General features: G+C 41.8%; 4 protein-coding genes across 4 annotated transcripts; 3 read left to right on the forward strand and 1 right to left on the reverse strand.

Annotated features, from left to right (window-relative positions):
* Nucleotides 1-1,678: 1,678 nt before the first annotated feature.
* fbxl3a (F-box and leucine-rich repeat protein 3a) lies at nt 1,679-9,398 on the forward strand. Its single transcript, XM_068328862.1, has 5 exons — nt 1,679-1,939; nt 2,742-3,108; nt 3,245-3,367; nt 4,501-4,672; nt 6,126-9,398. Exons 2-5 carry the CDS (start codon nt 2,743-2,745, stop codon nt 6,764-6,766), a joined length of 1,302 nt encoding a protein of 433 aa, XP_068184963.1. The 5' UTR covers nt 1,679-1,939; nt 2,742; the 3' UTR covers nt 6,767-9,398.
* A 1,714-nt stretch (nt 9,399-11,112) lies between these two features.
* cln5 (CLN5 intracellular trafficking protein) lies at nt 11,113-14,455 on the reverse strand. The gene is made up of 4 exons (XM_068329500.1): nt 14,292-14,455; nt 13,585-13,759; nt 12,498-12,723; nt 11,113-12,132 (listed from the first exon to the last, which is right to left on the reverse strand). The coding sequence occupies exons 1-4, from the start codon at nt 14,369-14,371 to the stop codon at nt 11,645-11,647; spliced, it is 969 nt and encodes a 322-aa protein (XP_068185601.1). The 5' UTR covers nt 14,372-14,455; the 3' UTR covers nt 11,113-11,644.
* A 500-nt stretch (nt 14,456-14,955) lies between these two features.
* zgc:162944 (uncharacterized protein LOC569993 homolog) lies at nt 14,956-18,438 on the forward strand. Its single transcript, XM_068329503.1, has 4 exons — nt 14,956-15,547; nt 16,217-16,388; nt 16,633-16,831; nt 17,890-18,438. Exons 1-4 carry the CDS (start codon nt 15,353-15,355, stop codon nt 18,083-18,085), a joined length of 762 nt encoding a protein of 253 aa, XP_068185604.1. The 5' UTR covers nt 14,956-15,352; the 3' UTR covers nt 18,086-18,438.
* A 2,436-nt stretch (nt 18,439-20,874) lies between these two features.
* On the forward strand, nt 20,875-22,376 carry kctd12.1 (potassium channel tetramerisation domain containing 12.1). Its single transcript, XM_068329501.1, has one exon. The coding sequence runs from the start codon at nt 20,905-20,907 to the stop codon at nt 21,769-21,771; it is 867 nt and encodes a 288-aa protein (XP_068185602.1). The 5' UTR covers nt 20,875-20,904; the 3' UTR covers nt 21,772-22,376.
* The last annotated feature ends 264 nt before the right edge of the window (nt 22,377-22,640 follow it).

The following is a 22,640-nucleotide window of genomic DNA, read 5'->3' on the forward strand; positions in this document are numbered from 1 at the left end:
GTCACTGTATAGGTCTGTCATGGTGAAGAAGGTGCTGAGTTGCAAGAGCCTTAAAAAAAACCCAAGGGACAGTATTAGGCAATGTAATTTTTTGTCTTTTTAATTCACGGTTTGGTGAAAGACCAGCAGCAATTTCTCCTCAGAATAAATGATGAAATATTTTATGAAGTGTGGTTACAATTCAGAATGAAGTAATCCCAATTTACTCAATAAAAATGACCTGCAAAATGTGGAACATGAGAGCACAAATGTATAAACGTTAAAGTCAAAATTAATATGAAGTGTTAATTGTTGACATAATAGAAAGAGAAGGAACTAAATCGGTTAGATCGTACATGGGAGATCATGTAGTTAAAGAAGAGTAATGTTCAGTGGCCTCCTGATGCGAGTGTTCAGTGTTTATCAGTGACCTCAGATACAAAATTCTATTTGTATTTTTTAAATTATGATAAAAATTCACATATAGATTGTGATAAAAAATTGTATTCACAAAAACTTTGTACCATCTCAAATCAGGCCCCTTATGTTTGTGTGTTAGAGACTGTATACAATATACTGTATATACAGTGGTACCTCTACTCACAAAATAAATTGGTTCTGGAAGAAATTTTGCAAGTAGTAAATTTCGTAAGTAGAGACGCGTTTTCCATGCAAATGCCCTAATCCGTTCCGAGCCCCCGAAAATCCAGACATGTTTTATCAAGAATAAAAATGCATCAAAACATGTAACAGATACATGTTACAATTAGATTATTACACAATAAATGAGAGTTGTGCATAATGTAAGAACCAAAGAATAAAGAATAAAATGATGGTCATTTACCTTTTAACTACTATCCTCATTGTTTTTTGCCCTCTTTGGTTCATGTGCTCTTGCCTCACCATGCCGAACAGCAGATTGAATTCCAGTCCTCCTTTTGAATTTCTCCAACCACCCACACAATGCCTTAAACTCCTCAAACTTCCTTTTGTTTTAATAACGTGGCGATTGTAGATGCATTACAGCGAGAACAACCAAGCGCATCCCTTTTTCATGCTTTTCTATTATCTTTTGCTTTGTTTGTATGGACAAAAAAACTATTTTCTTCGTCTTTTCTTTTTCTCTTCTCTCCGTCACTTTCTTGGGGTCCATAGCGAATACTCAAAAAGTTAATATACTTGTGTAAAACTATCACAGCACCTAATTGGTCAAGGGCCGAATGACTTGGACTCTGCGTGGACACATACTGTATCTAGCTACACACAGAGATCCCTCTTAGCCAATGAGATGCCAGGATACTAAGTAATAGCCAATGGCATTCAGGAACCTTTGGGAGCCGCATGTAGCGGCCCATACTGTAACCTTTCGTAACTCGAAATTTCTTTCGTAACTAGAGGCAATATTTTCCTGTTCAGACGTTTCGTAAGTAGAAAATTTCACATGTAGAGACCTTCGTAAGTAGAGGTACCACTGTTCATGATTAAAAAAACTAACAGTGTGAACTAGAGTGTGCAACTAACTAATTTGCCTTCGGGAATCAATATAGTATATAAAATTTTTACAAAATCATAAAGTATAAGACAGTATGTGCGCATAGTTTTTGTACAGAGAGCAAGACATCTTTTCACCCAGACGATCTTCACCACCAGCCATTTCACAGTGGATTTCCCATGATGCACTGGTGCTGTCACAACAACATTTCGCCATTTCAGGCTTAGGGGGGGTGTAACTCCCGCGAAGTAATTGGGTCAAGCAAGCGGAGGCATCGTAGTCGAGCTGTTTCTGCTTAGAAGTCACGTCTAAAGGCTTGTCCATCGCTAAACGGCTCGGTTCTCGTTCTCGATGCGTGTTCTCTGGCTGCTGCCAATGAACTTTTGCAGCGTGGGCCCGGGCTGAACTTCACCAGTGGTCGGATTTTCCTGCGAACAACCAGTTAGCTAGCGGAGTGTAAACAACAAGGTACGATGGCTGACCGATCTGATGAGCTCCTTGCGACAACTCGTTCTGTTGTCCTTTGTAATGAAACACAGTCAGGCTTAATCTGTAAACTGTCTTAAGATAATATAAGAAAGCATTATTTCTGTCATTAGTTTCCTTGGTAGCGTTGAGTGCACGTTAAGTGTCGTGTTAAGGTAACGGGCTAGCTAAAATATAGTTACTCAAGCTGTCACTTCCTGTGTTTGGTTGCATTTCTAGTAATATAAGTAGTTTATAGTTCACAAAGCTCGTCCTGATGTTGCAGCAAAGCAAGTTACACAGCTGTTGAATGCATTGCATTGTGTATTATGTATTATGGCTACCTGCTCAAGTATGTCCTGCTAATGCTGCTGTACGTCAGGATATACAAGGTGTGTTTACTAGTAACAATTTATATACAGTATTCTTAAAGTTAAAATTATTTTTCAACTGAGTGAATAGGAGAGGCATGATCACAAGGAGAATAACAAATAATGCAACAATGTATTAAGTCACGATGCAGCAAATTAACAAATTAAGTTATATTCAAAGTCACAAGTGACAGCATGTTAATGTTTTTACACATTATCAAAGATAGGGATTTTCTACAAAGAAGAGTAATTCATGAAACTTAATGTTTAAGGCTTAAGAGCTGATCATAATGTGGTCCTATCAATGCACAAAATTTTTTAATCTCCCTGTAGTTCATCTGTGTCTTTTGAAGTTTGAGTGGATTGTTTGTATATTTGAAAATCTGCATGTTGTTCTGCAAGACTGTAACCAGATTATTATCTCCATTCCTTAGAATGAAGCGGGTGAAAGGAGGCGATGAGGGCAGCAATAGCTCCTCCAGTAACAGCTCACCTGAAGCTTGCAAGAAGTCGCGTAAACAGCTGTGCAAGGAGCTGGATGCAGCTGTGGATGGTAACTGGGCGCGACTGCCTCAGGAACTCCTGCTGCATATCTTCCAGTACCTCCCTCTGCTGGATCGGGCTTTTGCCTCTCAGGTGTGCCGTGGTTGGAACCAGGCTTTCCACATGCCGGAGCTGTGGAGATGTTTTGAATTTGAGCTTAATCAGCCGGCAAGCTCCTATTTGAAGGCTACACACCCAGACCTCATTAAGCAGATCATAAAGAGGCACTCCAATCATCTCCAGTATGTCAGCTTCAAGGTAAAAACCCACCAATAGTTGTCTCTTTGCTGAAATATTCATAATGTGTCTTTAATAGTCAATAAATTGTATAAAAAATCTGTGGAAAATTTGATCAATGTGCTCCGAAAACCCAGTCTTCATTTGTCCTTCCCAGGTGGACAGTAGCATGGAGTCTGCAGAGGCTGCGTGTGACATTCTTTCACAGTTGGTGAATTGTTCTCTGAAGACCTTGGGGCTCATCTCCACAGCCAGGCCTAGTTTCATGGAGGTTCCAAAGGTATAATTTACATAAATATGATGGATCCTTGTCTTATAATATCCCATTCATCAGTTTTACAGTTAAGTTCAAAGAGCTTCAACTGAACAATCTTATTTTGTCATACCGAGCTAGTGTGTTTCCATGGTGTTATTGTGCTGATTATTGTTTAAGTCTCCAACTTCTCTTCTTATCTGAGGATGGGACTGAAAAAAATTGTTAGTTTCTGTGAATTGCCCAGGACAAAGATTCTTCCTTCTAAGGCCTCAAAGCATGACAAGATGTTATTTTTATGCAATGTTTTGTCTGTGCATGTGTGAGGTTCTATACACATATGGTAGTATATTTCTGACAATGCCGCTGGTTTTTTTTTGTTTTTCTTTAACCAGTTATCACTAAAAACTTGTTACCACTAAAACTTTAAAACACACACATAATTGTAGTGTATGTATCGGTCAGTTCAAAAGTTAATTGTGCGAAACTTGACCAGAGTTTGTTTTTTATCAATGAAATAAAATTCCATTGACCATCGTACAGCAGTGTGTACACAAGAGGCGGTATTTATTTTACCTGCACTCTTAAACCTCACGTCCAATCTGGTAACATTGACTCTCATTGTAAACACATTTTTCTCATACACTGTAATCCTTACATAGGAAGATGCTTTCCCTCAGGAATACCTCAACCAAAACCTAAATGGGTCTTATGACAAAAAAGCCATGACAATATTCAGAAAATATTTTTAAAAAATCAGTATCTCTGATTAGCTCTGAATTTGTTGAAAAGGTCTTATGTGGTAAGTAAAAAAACAGATACAGAATATCACATTGTTATGACAATTCTATGAATGGGACCAAAGTAATTTAGGTGCCTAAAAGAAATACGTACAGTACTGAATTTGCAATTGTGCACAACAGTGTATGAGGATTGGTGTGTGTGTGGTTTTTTCTTTAATCTAAATGATTTCTTTATATCTACAGAGATAGAAAGTCAGAATTCACCATGTTTCTTCTGTAGACTTAGGGAGTGTCTTTTTATGGAATCTGTGGGGGAGGGGTGTGATGAGAGGAGGGGTGTGATGCTTCTTCCTCTTCTATCCAAAAGGTCAGCTGATTGCATTAATAATCCAGTGTGCTATCTATATCCCTCCACAGTCTCATTTCATCTCAGCTCTGACTGTGGTGTTCGTCAATTCCAAGTCATTGTCTTCGCTGAAGATTGACGACACTCCAGTGGATGACCCGTCACTGAAGGTGCTGGTGGCCAATAACAGCGACACCCTGAAGCTGCTGAAGATGAGCAGCTGCCCTCACGTCTCCCCGGCAGGTACAGTGTGTTGGTGTTCTGGTGCCTTAGCTGAGAGGAGGAGGCCCTGTTGTTTTTTGTTTGTATGCCCCCAGTAAGCGAGGTATTTTCAGGGAGATTTCACCAGATTTCAGGAGTGGCACTCACCAGTGTTTTCATTAGATGCATTTTTTCACATATTTTAGGCATTTTTTAAGTGGAGAGCGTTTATGTCAGTTTGCTCTCATTCTGGGGACAAGCTCATTAGCACTGTCGTCTTAGTCCTGGGACACAAATTAGTTTTTGTTGTTTTTGTTTAGTAACAATAAAAGCAAAAGTTTCAAGCCGCCCACTTGACTTCCAGTCAAGTGCTTCTTCTTCCACTGTTCGTTACAAGTCTCGTGGTTTACTCAGAGCTGATAATTTTTTAAAATGCCGTCTTAAATTTTCATTTCATTTAACTCACTGCCAGCAGTTTTCAGAGCAGCGATCCCCACATGGTCAGCAAGTTTAGAGCATTTCAGACCCATGAAATATTGTGTTCTGTGGTCATGTAAACACTAACATAAAGAATAGACTCTCTTCTTTCATCATGAGAGGAAGTTTGTTCCTACCTCTTTCCGTTTTGTAATAATCGTCATTAATACATATGTTGGTTTCGCCAAAAACACCAGTTCTTGACTAAAAAACGAGCTTATAGTGAAAAACTGAGTCAGCAGAACAGTGACTCTGATGCGATTTTTTGCTTTCATGACACCATAACACCATTTCAACAGTGGTTTCTTTCGATAAAACAACAAAACAACACTGAGAAATGGTTAAAAAAAACCAATCCAATTTATCTGCCACAAATTTCATAATCTACATTTGATAAAAACTTTTTTGTTTTTTTGCTGTCAATTTTAGTGAGCTCCACTGCAGCTCTCTCGAGTCCAGGGGTTACTGTGAAGGGGACATGATTTGAACCTCCATCCGTTCATCCTCTGCTTCATCGCTCTCATTTTTTCCCATGATCACCACACTCTTTCTCCCTGAATAACCTCAAAACTTTCCCTGTATGATTGTGATCTGTCTGAATTTGTCCCAATGCTTTGCCATTGTCTCCATCACTTCCTGTCTTCTCATATAATACATGCTGATCTGTCATCCAAAAACAGCATTGCTGCCACCTTCAGGGGATTAGTTCATCACTACACTAGTGTAGAAGTATGATTTAGATCAGGGATCGCCACCAGACTGTCCCCCATTCACTCCTACTGAACAACATAACTGACGTCAGTGGCAGTGAATGAGTCCATGAGCTGCTAACCCTTGTGTAATGTTTTACTGCTATGTGGTTGTTCTGTTTCTCCTGGCATGCATTTGGCTCTCAACTATGATAATCACTATTTTTTTTCTTTCATTTGTTGTTTCAGGATCTTTTGTGTGTGTGTGTGTGTGTGTGTGTGTTTTTATGAAATATAAAGACTACATACCAATCTGTCCACCTTTGCAGGGATCCTGTGTGTGGCGGATCAGTGTCACGGGCTGCGAGAACTAGCTCTGAACTACCACCTCCTGAGCGACGAACTCCTGCTGGCCCTCTCCTCGGAGAAACACGTCCACCTGGAACACCTTCGGATCGATGTGGTGAGCGAGAACCCCGGCCAGCACTTCCACACCATCAAGAAGAGCAGCTGGGACGCCATGGTGCGGCACTCACCAAAATTCAACCTGGTCATGTACTTTTTCCTCTATGAGGACGAGTTTGGCCCCTTCTTTAACGAGGAGATCCCCGTCACGCACCTCTACTTCGGCCGCTCAGTCAGTAAGGAGGTGTTGGGCCGTGTTGGCCTCCACTGCCCTCGTCTGGTGGAGTTGGTCGTGTGCGCGAATGGCTTGCGCCCCCTTGACGAGGAGCTGATCCGCATTGCTAAACACTGCACTCAGCTGTCAGCCATTGGGCTAGGCGAGTGCGAGGTTTCCTGTAGTGCGTTTGTGGAGTTTGTCAAGATGTGTGGCAGAAGGCTTTCCCAGCTGTCCATCATGGAGGAGGTGCTGATTCCAGATCACAAGTACTCCCTGGATGAGATCCACTGGGAGGTTTCGAAGCACCTGGGTCGAGTCTGGTTCCCAGACATGATGCCAACCTGGTAAAGAGAAGCCAAATAAGAGAACGGCGCGTTTGCGGTGTGGAACGTGCAAGTCTCCATTGTTGGATTGAAAAAACCTGTAACAGCTAAACTGAGTGGAATGTTTGGTGCCATCTTGAAGATTGTAAACTTACCTAGCTTCTGTTTGCAGGGTAAAGATGTATTATGGCACCTGAATGCAACGCACTGTCACTGTGACATGCAAACACCGCATTAATGTTAGCCTGTTAGCTTCAAGGTGGACCGAAGTCTATGTTTTAGATAAAGAAGAGGCAGAACTGGGCCGATTGGCCTCTGCATTTGTTAACAATCACACCAGCACCGGTGGAGTCATTTAACTAGAGAATAATGTTTTTATTACTGCTAATCAAAGTTATTTAGACTTTGTAGTCTGGTATTGATAATCTCTCTGTGATGGGTGTGATTGTATGTGTGTGAATGTGGGGGTACAAATAATGAGTCCATGGTTTTGTATGTAATGTCATGTAGTAATTTGGGGTAAGTTGCACAATTGCATGTCGTTCCACCATCATTTGCCTACTTCAAATCAGTTTGAGATAAGCAGCTCTTCACTCTAACCAAGTCTGGCATTGGAGGTCTTTAGGTGATGTTTGTATAAAGCATGTGACGGATGTGTTTTGTCACTTTTTTTTGAAGGAGTGGCTGGCTCCTGCCCATAACTTTAAAATAATTTATAAAGCGTTCGTTCCTATCGGACCTGTGTCATTTATCATAAGATGGAACTGTAGAATAAGTGAGAAGTTGGCCAGGACAGAACCAGAAACGTGTAAATAGTTCTTTACTACAGTGAAGTGAACTTGTACAGTGTTGATCAATGTCATAGTATGTTTTAGCCAAGTTATGCAGATTTTATTCTTAACTGCATCACACATCAGTTGGCTCTAATTAATTTTGTATAAATAATATTTCTGTACAGTCATAAATAGCACCTTAAAAGAATACCAAATAATTTTTGGGGCAAACAAGGTCATCGTTCTCAAATTAATGGAGGGAATTTTCTTTTATGACGCTCCAGTTGGACCCAGACTGTAATAGATTATTTACACTCCCTGTGCGTCTGTTGAATCAGATACTAAGGGCAACATATCGAACTAGTGAGTATGACAGTAATAACTATAAAAACTACAATAACTGCATGGACTTGTCTGAATTTGGAAGTAGATAGTGGTGTATCAAGCCTCTTGATCAGATTTTTTCTCTGTGACTTAGCTTGCAGTGCACTGTGGGAATGCAGAACACTCCCATTTTCTCTCAGGTGCATTTAAATTCCCTTTCCAAGATCAGTTTCATGTGTATCTTCTGCTATTATTCTGTTTAAGCTCTAAACCTGTCACAACTACCTGCCCAGCCATCAGCCCACGCCTGCTCTGTGTTGTGGAGCCATATTGTTCGTATGTCATTGCACGCAGGCACGCACACACACACACACACACACACACACACACTGCTGTAGATACGACTCGTGCTTCTGTCCAAATTCGCCATTCATTTCAGCTGAAACTAATTTGGCTACTCAGATGAGTGAAACAAACTTTTTTCCTTTAAGAAGGAAGTCAGATACAACTGTATATAAAACGCTGTGTGTTTGATCATTATTAATTGAAATGTACTTATTTCTTTATTTCGCCCTCTGTCAGGGTTTGAAGTTTCCTTAACCGACGGCTCGTGTCTGCTGGGCTTCAGTAGGTGGATGGTTTTCGTACGGGAGCCACTAGAGACGACATACTTTTTAATTTATTGGTATGGATATTATTTTTATAATGAATTTGCGTATTTCACTTCTACAAAACAAGCTATCATTGTGAGCAGCATTATGTTGCGTGCAATTGGTCAGTCCTTACAATCGTCTCTCAACACAAATCATTTTAATTCTAGGCAAAATTTACAAAATGTAGTTACATTCCAGTAGTGCATCAAACCTGCTCTCTGCAGAGGAATGCTGGATCTTTAGTCTTAAACCGTGAAACAAAAAGACTTTTAGTCTTTGTGTCCAACAAGTCACCTTCATGAAACATTTAAAGATTCAGAAGTTAAAACCACATCAGAGGAATGCCAGCTGGTGTCTGCTCTAATGCTGGAATACGATAGCTGGGTTCAGATCTCTTGTTGACTTCATTTCTTTTATTGATGTTGCATCAATCATGTCTTGTAGCCAAACATGCAGAATTCAACTCACACTACAGGAAGAGCAAACACACAACGAATGGATTGAACTATTCTAATCAATCTGTTGACCTGTCACTGAAGTGACCTGCTGTGCTTCTCGTCTGTGCTCATGTGTTATCATCTCAGTGGTGCGCTGCCATGTCCTGATTCTCTCTTTTTGTGCTGTGCATTAGAAGGCTGAAGTGAAGATTGTGTCTCAATAGTCATTTTAATCATTTTCAGTTGACTTTATTAGAAGTTTCAATAGCAAGAGTCGAACATGTTTGACTTCATTCCAGCTGTTTTGACCTCATTTGTTTACAGAGTACTGGGTTTGGTTTTAGGAGGGTTAAACCAGTGTTGACAATAACACTGTCCCTTTGTTTTGCTTCTGTATGGCAAATGCTTCATCTTCTTCAAAGTTGTTCTCGATGTGATCTTATACCAGTAATAAAAAATTTGTGAATGTATTTTTGGCATCTGTTATTTCATTCATTTCAAACAAATCTGAAATTACATTATTGTTGTCTGTAATATGTAGTATTAAAAAAAAAAATCCAATAAAAGCAAACGATTTTCTCCAGAGGATAATAATAACGTCAACATTGTTGGTTTTAGCGTTGGCGTTATTCAAACCCTGCTCGACAGAATCTACTGAACATTTACAGAAGAGTGCAGAAAAAGAAAAGGTCTGTATAAATCTGGGCGGCAGCAGCTCAAGGGGGGCCGGTTCAAGAAGTGTGAGTGTGTTTCAGCATGCATGTGTGGAAAAATACTGTAGATTTTTTTTTTAAATCCTCGTGTGGGATCAATAAATAAAAAATATATCTTTATACCTTTTTATTGAAACAGAACCTGCCGTTTTGACTCGGCACACATAAATTGTAATTTGGATTAGGGTTTAATCTGATTATAGCTGAATTTTTGGCCCTGGTGGAGGTATGCGCTCCTCTGAGTGCTCCTCTGTTGACCATTCATGAGAGCCATGATATTTCCTTTTACCCTTTAGTGTCAGTCAGCAAAAACAGCATGACATGTTGGAGTAGAGTGGAGCCTCAGAGTTGCTGTTGCACATTTGTAGATATAAAGCGTTGATGCTGAGATGATAATCTGCACAGCCATGGTCATTGTGCACACAGTTATATATAAAACTGAAGCTCCAATTGGCTCTTCAAATTTCAAACGATGCAGTAATTCACTGTCATGACTATAGATTACATACTTACTGTATGTAGATAGGCTATTTTTACACACCTGCCCTGGAGGGGGTCACGGCTGTTTGTCATCCATCACTGCATCTGTGCTATTTACTTAAGATGGCATTTAAGGAATGGAGGGAAGGACGTTCCTCTGGAACAAATATCTCCTGGGATTTGGAGATGAACAGAAAAATCCAGAAATCAAAGGTCAAGGTCACTGAGAGCTCATTTAACACTCAGCTCAGCAAGAAGATGAGAATTAATATGCTAATTATGGCAAAATTTCAAATAAATGTCTCATCGGATAAAAATGTATGGAACCTCAAAATTTCAAAGGTTAAATTTACTGTAATAATGTTACTCTGGTCATTATTCAACAGAAGGGACTCGTGACCATGTTTCACATTAGCCGTTGACACTAATTGGTGCCAAATTGTGAAGCTGTGGTTTCATGAATATTTCGTGCTACCATGTTAAATGTGTGTGGAGCATCCACAGTTGTGTATCCTGCAGCTTAAATTCTCTTCATTCAGAACCTGATTGGCCAACACACGACCAATACACTGGAACTTGATTTTGTTACTCTAAACTAACTGACTCACACACTCAGACACACACCAGTGGTCCGCTGCCAGCTCACAACCAAACAGTCTGTGACAGCAGACCATACTCAATTTAGAGTATGGTCTGCTGTTCCATGGAGTCCGGCACTGTTAAAGCTCGAGACAGACGTGAACGTGTTTAAATTATGGTGGAAATGAAAGCATAAAAATACCTAGAGTGACTGAATGCATGGATCATTTGAATGAAACCTGCCTGCCTCGCAATCTTTTGTGTCTGTTAAGTGAATAAAGTCCCAACTCTGCATAATGCATGGTGTAATAATGATGAGAAACTACCGACAAGTATTATGATCACAAAGTTTTAGTATTTATATTATCTGAGTGTATAGAAAATTTTCATGTACAAATCAGAAACGTTTAACATAAATAGTACATCATTTATTATGTTCTGCTTTTTACTTCACATTAGACTAAGAAGTTTGACATTGAGCTGTGATTACAACTTGTTTAGTCAGAGTAGGACTTAAATCCAAAACTGATGTTAATATTTTATTACTCTATTACATAGTTGGCATTAAAGACATTATTTGACAAACAGCAAAATCCAACATTCATCTGTATTGAAAAGAATTGCACCCTGTAGTAGATATTCTATTTAACCCTAGAGAGCCCACACCTATTTATCATTACAGGAAAATTATGTGGACCATATAGAACACATTTCTGCAGTTTATTTTCAGAACAATAAAACTTAGTTTTATTATTATTTTATTACTATTTTGGAGAGATCACTTTCTGTCACAGACGCATGACTGTCACATGGTCATGATACCAGGATGTTGAGTATACATCGCTTAGGGACTCAATGAGTTCAAATCAGACATAAAGCTTTATAATGAAGAGACGGACATTCAAAGCGCGTGTGACACCGGTGTCACCGTGGGTCCTCTCGGGTTAAGGTAAAGGAATCTCTTCATATGTAATTTGCACATAAGGAGGCTTCATTGGCAGATGCCAGTACTCAAAGTTGTAGTAGATGTAGAAGCTCTTCTCCAACACAACAGTCTCGAAAGCCTCCATCAGGCTGACGACGATGTCTGGAAAGGACTGGTGTGGTCTGAACGTGTGGTAAAATTTACGGATGTCCATCGCCAGATTCTTCAGAGCAGGCTGTCCGAAAATGTCGCTGTCATTCCCCAGGTACACGGGTTCTCCGCTGTACAGGTAGATCTTAGTGTAGTTGGTCTGAGTTTTGCTGGAAAGTTTGACTCCTAATTCAGCCAGTTTCTTGTATGTGCGGTGGACAAACTGGGAGCAGTCGTAAGACTCGAACCACACTGTGGTGTTGGGGCTGGGGTCAGAGCGAACTGTCCAAGTCTCGTAGTAGATCCCAGTCTGGTTGTCATTCTGGACCCACTGGGCCATGGCGTTAAACTGGTCTCCTAAAGAGAGAAAACAGAACAATCAGAAACACATCCATATTACATCAGGATCTGGATCCACTGTGAAGAGAAGGAACATCATGAGCCCTCCATGACCAAGTTTTTGTTTTTTTTTACTCATGATATTGGTAAAATGTTTTATATTTTTTAAAGTGTTCTCAAAATTTTGTACCAAATGAAAAAAATAATCCAAAATCTGCAGCCAAACTCCGTGAAGCTTCAAAAATATGGCAAATACTTACAGGAAGAAGAATGTAGGACACAAATAATAAACGACGAGAACTGCTGGTGTAAGGCTCGTTTTATGAGACTAACATGGATTGGACAGAAAACATCAGGCTGCAGTCGTCCACCTGAAGCCTCACCTGTGAGTTCTCCTATTTTCTCCAAGGTGCCGTTTTGTGACCAGTGTTCATCATCAATGCCTTCGAAGAAGCAGGCAGCTCCCTGGTTGCACCAGAACGGCGCGTACATGTCAGGCCGGAGATGAGGGAAGGTGCAGTTGCCCAGCTGGAACAGCTCGTACCACTCCATGGTGTAGTTGGACCCCCTGTCTGAGCTGCTGAAGCCAATCCCATCATGCATGATATGCTGGGAATCGAGCAGAGACATTAGAGTAGTGCTTAGATATAAGTGTAAGAAAATCTGATTATTGTTGCTGACCATGTCCATCCCTTTATGACCACAATGTACCCAACTTCTGATGGCTACTTTCAGCAGGATAATGTGCCATGTGATAAAGCCGGAATCATCTCAGACTGGTTTCTTGAACATGACAATGAGTTCACTGTACTCAAATGGCCTCCACAGTCACCAGATCTCAATCCAATAGAGCATCTTTGGGATGTGGTGGAACGGGAGATTCGCATCATGGATGTGCAGCTGACAAATCTGCGGCAACTGTGTGATGCCATCATGTCAATATGGACCAAACTCTCCGAGGAATGCTTCCAGCACCTTGTTGAATCTATGCCACGAAGAATCGAGGCAGTTCTGAAGGCAAAAGGGAGTCCAACCCGTTACTAGCATGGTGTACCTAATAAAGTGGCCGGTGAGTGTAAACTCCAGCAGACCCGTGTAGACGGCACGACTGTGAAGGATGGGTGAAATGATAATAATATATATATATATATATATATATATATATATATATATGTGTGTGTGTCTATGAATGTGTGGAAGTTGGTTCAAATGAAAACCAGGATCCAGCACACAAATGGTTGTTTGTTCCAAAACAAGCAGTTAAACATGGACACAGGGTTAGAGTCCAGCCTGATTGAATTACAGGGCTCTGCTGAGCCCCGTTGGAGGTATGTGCTTCGAATGCTATTCTATTATCAGTCAACACAAAGATTATGTATCTGCAACAGAATTACCACATTGTTTCGTTCATTTCTGCACAATGTGGCCACCTCTGCATTGTGATGGACGAGTTTTAAATCATGTTCTTACCAATTTTCCCATCAGATCTCCATATCTGAATTCCCACACCGGCGTTTGCAGCCGATAAACTGAGATGACATCACCGCTTCTCATGTAGGGGATCCGTCCATCTCGGTCTCCGGTGGGACAGAATGGGTAGAGAGCCTCACAGTAGGAGTCCACAGCAGGGCGGCGCTCAAACCGCCTGTTGATGACAACAGGTGACCAGGCTACATTAGCCACAGGGAGACTTTGGTAGAACACTACCAAAGACTGTTTTTAAAATGGTTTTCAACAACAACATAGAATCTATGGCGTCTGGAGGTCATGTCAGTCCATGAGGAGGAGGATTACTGCCGTCACCAACACTGACAGGGGACACACCGTTACTGACACCCCCGTTGTGTCACCTCAGAAATGCTTACAGAGGCTTTTCCGCCTTGCGGGTCAGGGGTAGAAATACGTTCGTTTTAAAAATAGTATTTATCATGTTCATAAAGTCAGTCCTAAAATTTCAGACTTCATTTGAACGCACCATTAATTACTTACTGTTTTCATATCAGTTAAAAGTTTTCGCTGGAACTTAATCCTCAAATGACACAGAACACAGATTGTGTTTAAAATTCATGTCATGTGACAAAGTGAAGATGAGCAAATATAAACATTGAAAAAAAAAAAGTTCTGTCACATGACTACATTTTGCGAAACCAAAAGGGCAGAAGGAGAGGAAGCCTTACCTGTACGGAACGGGCCACCGCTGCTCAGCAGCGACCTGGAGGAAGACGTTCAGACACACAACAGCCGCCCAGCGCCTCATGTTAAGAGCCTCAGACACGACCAGCAGACCAGCGAAGCTGCTTCCATGTTCCTCTCACTTCCTCATTACTGATCACGTGACGGCATCAAATCACGTGAGCTCGACCCTTTATTTCTTTCTACACTTAAAAGTTGTTGGGCGGCACTTTTTCTACCATTAAGTCAAAATCTACATCAGATTTTATGCGATAAGCTAATTACAGGGGGGGAAAAGTTCGATTTTCATAGTTAAAAAAACATTTATAAAATTTAATTGATGAAAAATATTCGCATGTTTTTGTTTGAGTCATGTATGGCTCATCACCTTTATTCCTCCAGTAGATGCCACAACTCTGCACATCTCCATTGTTCTTAAAAGTAGGCACCAGACATTTTCTGAGATGATTGGATGACTGAAAAAAGAACGGTATTTAATTTATAATACTAAATAAATATATCCATCCATCCATTTTCAACCACTTCATCCGCCATGGAGGGTCGCGGGAAGCTGGAGCCTATCCCAGCTGACTGAGGGCGTGAGGCGGGGGAACTCCGGGCTCGACTCGAGTGCACCGCGGAGCCACACATGGACACACGAACACGCATCGCTACGGCCAATTTGGGACCGGCCAATTAACCTGAAGCGCATGTTTCCTGGAGGTGGGAGGACGCCGGAGAGCCCGGAGTGAACCCACGCAGACACGGAGAACATGCAAACTCCGCACAGAGCGGGACGCGAAGCCGGAACCGCCTTGCTGTGCGGCGACAACGCTACCCACTGCACCACCTGCCGCCACTATAAATATATCAATATTATAAACAATTTAGTTTTACAGTAGAAGATATTGCACATGACACCAAAGAGGTGGAAGGCAGGACGGATTTGTGTCTTGATCTTGATCGAAGCAGCGACTTTTATCCAGCAGGGGGCGACAGACGCCCCAAGTCTGAACTCACGCACCGGTTCCGTTCAGAAGAAGAAGAGGCGCTTCTGACGGTCGCCATGCTCGCTCTGTTGCACCGCAGCGGTCGAACTGCCCTGACATCTCTGACCGTCCAGGCTGTCAGCAGGAACTACTCCTCAGGGCAGATGGCTAAACGCGTGGCCGTGGTGTTGGCGGGCTGTGGGGTTTATGACGGCAGTGAAATCCACGAGGCCTCCGCTGTTCTGGTTCATCTGAGCAGAGGAGGCGCGACAGTAAGTCCGTCATTTACTTGATCTACAGGTGGCGAAGAAACCGGTGTGTCTGCAAGGAATTTAAGAATACCTCATTAGTTTTTGTTCAAATATTAAAGAAATACATTTCTGAATTTCAAATCGTTGCTCATCCCCTCAGCCTGACTCCAGTCCAGCTGGTTACTTGTTATATGCAAATTTACAAATCAGCCCAATGGTGCATTTTGATTGCCTGGAATGCGCTTCATAATAATTATCAGTAAACTGTTTTTTGTTATTCCTGACAGCACTTTTAAGAGAGGGAGACAATATGTGGAGTAGATCTTGAATTAATGGATTAAAATCTTCTTAAGGTAATCTGAAGCTTCAGCTGTCTGTGTTCACTGACACTAATTGGGGTTCAGTGGGTTTTTATCCCTTTGCTATTGGTCAGCTAGGAAAACCTTTCTGGGAAAATCAAGATTCATTTTATATTAAGAGAACAACTTTTGCAGAATTTTTTATGTTCCACTTGAGCGTTTGCTGATCTCCTGGATGAGCATCCCAGGTGATTTTTGTATAGTATGTGTGGTGAGGATATCTGCATTAAGAAGAATTTTAACAGAAAAAAAGTCATAACGTCAAATGTTTATCTGTCAACTTTTACTGTTTTAATTGCGTCTGTTTTTTCTTTTCTTTCCTTTACTGCAGGTAAACATGTTTGCACCCAACATCGATCAGATGCATGTGGTGAATCACCTGAAAGGGGAACCCACTGAGGAGAAGAGGAACGTGTTGGTGGAGAGCGCCAGACTGGCCCGTGGAAACATCCAGGACTTGTCCAAACTCAGTGTGGAAAACCATGATGCTGTTATAATCCCAGGTTTGGTCACAACATTTTAGCTTCCTCCTCAGCTTTTTGTTAAATATTAATATTACTGACTTCAAAACGTTTAGTTTGTCTGAAAGCACTCAAATTTGGAAAAAAAAATTTTTTTTAGAGCAAATTCATGGTTCTCAATTCCTTTACTGAAATTGATGGAGAACTTGACTTCTATTTTTCTTTTCAGTCGAACCATAATTTCCTCTTATCTGTCAAATTAATGGGTTGCTGCCATGTCTTGTAGGTGGTTTTGGTGCAGCGAAGAACCTTTGCACGTGGGCAGTGCAGGGGAAGGACTGCTCTGTTAATGAGGAGGTGAAGGCTGTGCTCCAGGCGTTCCACGGCAAGGGGAAACCCATCGGGCTCTGCTGCATCGCACCTGTTCTAGCTGCCAAAGTGTTTCGTGGCTGTGAGGTCACCGTCGGCATCGAGGGGAATGACAAGTGAGTCCCTCAGAATGCTACTGGCTCATCTTCGTGGTCTGGTTGGGTGTCTTGCTATTTGTATACGGCACATTAATAATTCTCTGCCTGATAGAACATTTTAAAGAAACTGTCAACATGTCAGCCTCTTTTACAAGCCTGTGTTGTCCTGTTGGGTATGGAAGCCCACAGATTTTGTGTGTAATTTGGACTCATTAGTCATTTCCTGGGTTCTCTTTTATTTCTATATAAAGTGGATAAAATTAAGCAAAATAGATTTCAGAAATGTGTTTGTCTCTGTAGTCGCACTCATGAAAGAAATAGCTTGACCATCAGTCCCTGAAATACTGACTTGAGACAGGACTGATGTTTACATCTCTGACTCTGGTGCTGCCAGCTTTTCTTACTTCCGTAACTGAATCAGTTGTTATGACGATAAATTCCACGATTAGAAGCCTGATTTTCACTGACAAGCTCTGCCAGATCATCCCCAGCCCCCCTGTTGGATAAGTAATTGACATCTGTAGACGTCATTGGCTGCCAGTCGGTTCATAGTTAGTAGAACTGCAAAAAACAAACGGTGTTTGATTAGTACATGTCTAAATTCTTCAGCACTATTAGTGTCATGAACGTGACTACTCAGAACTACAGATGTTCACTGCTGTGGACTGATCTATGTTCCACCTCTCAGGCTGGTTGACAGTAGGTTTCACTCATTCTCTTCGCTAGTTGAACCTGGCTAGACTAGTCTGGCTGGGTGACCTACAATGAAGCTGGTTGATTTATGAAACCTTTTCCAGGTCAGGTGTTGGTTTTTCGTCTTGTCCTTCATCAATTTCCCCTGGTTAGAACCACATGGCGGAGGGGGTACATGTCGTCACAGGGGACGACAAAACTGTAGAAACATGTAAGAGTTCACATAGGAGGGTCAAAGTATGAGTTTTATTATAGCAAATATAAATTTTTAGACCTGTTAATTCTATCGTGACAGTCTCTTAACAAAACCTTACCATCACATTTCCTCTCACTGATTATGTGAGATGAGCAGCTGAACATTGTGTGGCATCTCTTCCCCTCAGGTACCCCAACACCGCTGACACTGCAGCTGCCTTCCACCAGCTTGGCTGCAAACACGTGAGTAAGAGTGTGGACCAAGTCCACGTGGACCAGAAGAACAAGCTGGTCACCACCAGCGCCTTCATGTGCGACGCGCCCATACACCAGATATTTGATGGCATCGGAGTCATGGTGCAGGACGTGCTGAAACTTGCTTGACGCTGCAACACTCCAGGAGGATTTTCTTGATCAAAAATACCCAAATGCTCACAAAGTAGACATGACTACAGTATCTATATGCACTATATGGTCTGATTTAATCAGAAAACTTCTGTTTAAACTCATCTTACAGAACACCAGTATAATAACTGAAATATTCATCACATTATAGAAAACGAGCTGAAGGTGTGTTGTGTGGGCGGAAAAAAGCAATAAAATGTTAAACTCAATTTTGCTGTTGTAGGAAAGTTGTCTAATATTTGTGATGTGAAATTTATCTTATAATCATCACGAAACAACAGATGACAATATTTTGTATAAGGACATAAAACTTGAAATTTCTTCAGATGGAACATGCTGGTCTCACTGATTATCTGATTGAGCCTTGCTCTGGTTGGTATCTCCATTCATTCATACAGTATATTCATTCAGTCATTCTTGAATAAATCTGGTCTGTAAATACTGTGACTTGATCATGGTGCTGGAGTCAGCTTGTGTTTTCTCTTTTGGTCTTTCCCTCCCTTCCATCCATGTGTGGCCTTTTCTATGAGTCTGTTGTTCTCTAAGCTCTCTATTTTCATTTTCACCGATTTATCCGCGGGCCACAGGGAGCTGGAGCCTATCCCAGCTGGCTTAGGGCGTGAGGCCAGTCCACTGCAGAGCCACAGAGATACAGACGACCAGACACACCAACGGGCAATTTGGCCCGTAACTGGCCAAGTAACCTGAAGCACATGTTTTTGGAGGTGGGAGGAAGCCGGAGAACCCGAACTGAACCCATGCAGACCCTGGGAGAACATGTAAACGCCGCACAGAGCAGGACGGGAACCCGGAATCGCCTTGCTTTGCTGCGACAGCGCTACCCACTACGCCATCGTGCTGCCCCCTCTAAACTCTTTTATGACTATTTTAATTTGTTTCACTCTTAGCAACTTGACTCTATAAGCAGATATCAAAATATAAAGACTGGGTTTGTATTTTCAACCTGTAATACATATTTACAGTACAGCAGAAAAGTTTCAAACAACATGGATCATATTGATCCATGTTGTTTGAAATTTATTGAATGTTTTTAGATTCAAATGTATTTTTGAATCAAAAATAAATTTCAAAAAAATTTAACTGGAATTTTAAATTCCCCTGTTTACCTCCGCATCAGATGTAGGGTTTTAAAGTTTCAGTCTTGGAGGCAGACACCATCTCTCCATGTAAGAGGACACTTAAAACGCTTAATTTGGATGACAGCTACAGTTATGGCTAGCCAGGGCTAATCCTTAGCTGTGCTGCTATAGGCTAAGGCTGAAGGTTGACTTCCCATGCACTAGTAACTTTGTCCTCTTCTCTACATCAGCTCATAATAGGAATGTGACCTCCCATCTCTCCATCTTTCTCTCCCTCTATCTTTTTCAAGCCACCCAGTCAAAGCAAAGCGACACCCACCTCGATTCTGACCTGCTCAGGGTTTGTGCCTTTTAAAAGGCAGTTCTTCCTCACCGTATCCATGTTCTTGCTCATGGAGGATTGTTGGGTCACTGTAGAACAAAATGTCAGTCCAGACTCTTGTGAAGTTTGTGATTTGGCATTACATAAATCACTTGAATTGACGTGTTTCCTCAACCTTACAGCACATCTTCTCAAATTGAAGTCGGTGGTCTAGAATCTATCTTGATATCAAGAGCGTCCTCAGAGCAGGCTGGTGGATGTGAGCTTCACTCAAGAAGACAAAGCTATTATATGATAGAACATGGCAGGAGGTAAAATGAAACAAGTTCTGGCTTCGTGTTCTGTGGCAGGTGATGGGTGTTCGGTGCACATGGATGGAGACACACCTGCAAGATCTGGATGAGGTCAAACTTCCAGTCTTTATCTTCGAATTTGACTAAAGGTTGTTTTAAGTACATGAATACCACATCCTGTTTTTCCAGAACACATTTAAAGTACTTACAAAGAAAATTCGATAACTGATCGGATGTAGTCCTAAAAATAAACCCTAAACCTGGATTCACATCCTGGATTATTGGTCCCCCCATGGATCCTGTCCTGGTATTATCCCTTTGCGGAGCCCTCAGTGAAAAATTGTCATTTATGAATTTGGTTTGATTCATTGATCAATTGAAGTGATCTAAAATTATTGTCTCTCCCCTTGAACATCTAAATACGTATGTCTGAGACTAATTACTTTCTCACATTCGCTACAATTTCTTGCAATAAACAATAATGTTTTGCTTTTACACACAACTAGTTATAATACAATACAACGCATAACTACAGAAGATATTAGGGTAGATATGTAACGTGTATGTGCGCGTACGTGTGTGTTGGTGTGTGTGGGGGCTGATGGCTGCATTTCCATCACAGTTGCAGTGGGTGTCACTCTTTCCTTATTTTCCAACTCCTTTTTTTTTTGGCTTTTCAAGCCTGAAACATTCTGACCAGCTGTGGGTTTGTGATGTTCTTGTGGAATCTGTGAAAATCTAAAAAGACAACTGAATGAAAATCAGCGAGGAGCTAAATTAATAAAGATTCCAACAGGAAAAAATAAAGACAGATTTTAGTCAAACACGTGTTTGCTTTCAGCGATGATTGAACACAAATCAATATAAATGTATTTACCATGTGAATATGAATTACGGTCCATCTTTCTCAAACGCAAGGAAGGACGCGTCTTTGTTTTTGGCAAGGTAGTGATTGCCAAAAACAAGTGGACCCCCCCACCCCCCTGCGGGGACGCACGCACCCTCACGCACGTGGTAAAGCCAGGCTTCATAAACACGCCGCCGCCACCCAGCCGCTCAGTGTCGCTCCTGATCCCAGAGAACATGGCACTAGCCGACACAGAGCGCGGAGTGTCCAGCTGCGGCGACGCGGGCTCCCAGTTTTCAGAGATCATAGAGCTGAATGTCGGAGGCCAGGTTTACGTGACCAGACACAAAACTCTGGTCGCCGTCCCAGACTCGCTGCTGTGGAACATGTTCAGCAAGAAGTCCCCCGGGGGGTTGGCGAGAGACAGCAAAGGGCGCTTCTTCTTGGATCGCGACGGCTTCTTGTTCCGCTACATCCTAGATTATCTCCGAGACCTGAATTTAGTCCTCCCGGACTACTTCCCCGAGAAAAGTCGACTGCAGAGGGAGGCTGACTTTTTCCAGCTGCGGGACCTCTCCAAGCGCCTCAGCCCCCGGCTGAGCAAAGACAATTCTATCAGTGAGGAGATCAGCCAGAGTGACACGGAGGACGGCGCGCAGCAATGCTGCTCCTCCAGCGGCGCGGAGACTTTACGCACCATGTCGGTCAGTGGGGCCATGCGCTCCCCATCATTGGACTCCAGAAAGTCGGGCTATATCACGGTAGGATACCGCGGCTCGTACACCATTGGCAGAGACATCCAAACCGATGCCAAATTCAGGAGAGTGGCGCGCATCACGGTTTGTGGGAAGACGTCTCTGGCCAAAGAAGTGTTTGGAGAAACACTGAATGAGAGCAGAGACCCTGACAGGCCCCCAGAGAGATACACATCCCGCTATTATCTGAAGTATAATTTTCTAGAGCAGGCGTTTGACAAGCTGACAGAGGCGGGTTTCCACATGGTGGCCTGCAGCTCCACAGGCACCTGCGCCTACACCAGCAATGATCCCAACGAGGACAAAATTTGGACAAGCTATACTGAATATGTCTTTTGCCGGGAATAACAGACAGCAAAAACTTCATGTTGGTGTAAACTAGGTTTTCACAATCTAGAGGAGAATGTCTTTAAAATTATTCAATTTGTTTATTACATCTAATGTTTTTACAGGGAGGATGACGACAAAACATCACCCTGTTGTTCTGAGAACACTCATCAGCTAGTATTATCGCTGCTGTGGTTTATATTTGTGGATATCAAAATACCCTTCAAGAGTTTCACACAAAAACAAATCTGACAAGATGCGAGGAGGAAATAAATGCTTTTGATTTTAAAAAGCGAGGAGGGCATCCTTTGAGTTGACACACCCATCCAAAGCCCAACATTGCTTTGAAAACAACAACAAAATGCCACCATCATCATCTCATAGATGTGCATGTCAACGTTTCATCTCTGACTCAGTGCTGTGTGAATTGAGTGGGATACAAGCAGCCATCAGTATTCGGTGTCATTGTAACTTCTAGGCTTGGCTAATCACTTCTGGCCAAGTTTTGTATCATCTAGTCGTTTCTTATAGCAGCTCTATCATTAACATGATTGTAATAATACATGCTTGCTTGGTATATTTGTATTTGTTAAATCTGTTTGGATGAAATAAAATCTCTTTGCTATTCCCAGAACTTGCAAATTATGCGATTTTCTTCTTAATGTTTGCACATCAGCCTCCAGCCTTTTAAACTTTGCTCAATAGGGAACCAAAGAGTGAGCCTCAAAGAGAGGTGCCCTAGATAGAAACATCAGCCAACATAGCTACACAAGTGAAATGTGATTGGCAGTTATGTGCCTGCACTGTGTTTAAACCCGACTTGCACAATTCTAACCACAAACTTTCCTTGGCTCTGATGTAGTCTCACTTTAAACACTCATTTCAAAGCA

This window comes from Antennarius striatus, chromosome 12 (genome assembly GCF_040054535.1).
Source record: "Antennarius striatus isolate MH-2024 chromosome 12, ASM4005453v1, whole genome shotgun sequence".
NCBI classification, from domain to species: domain Eukaryota; kingdom Metazoa; phylum Chordata; class Actinopteri; order Lophiiformes; family Antennariidae; genus Antennarius; species Antennarius striatus.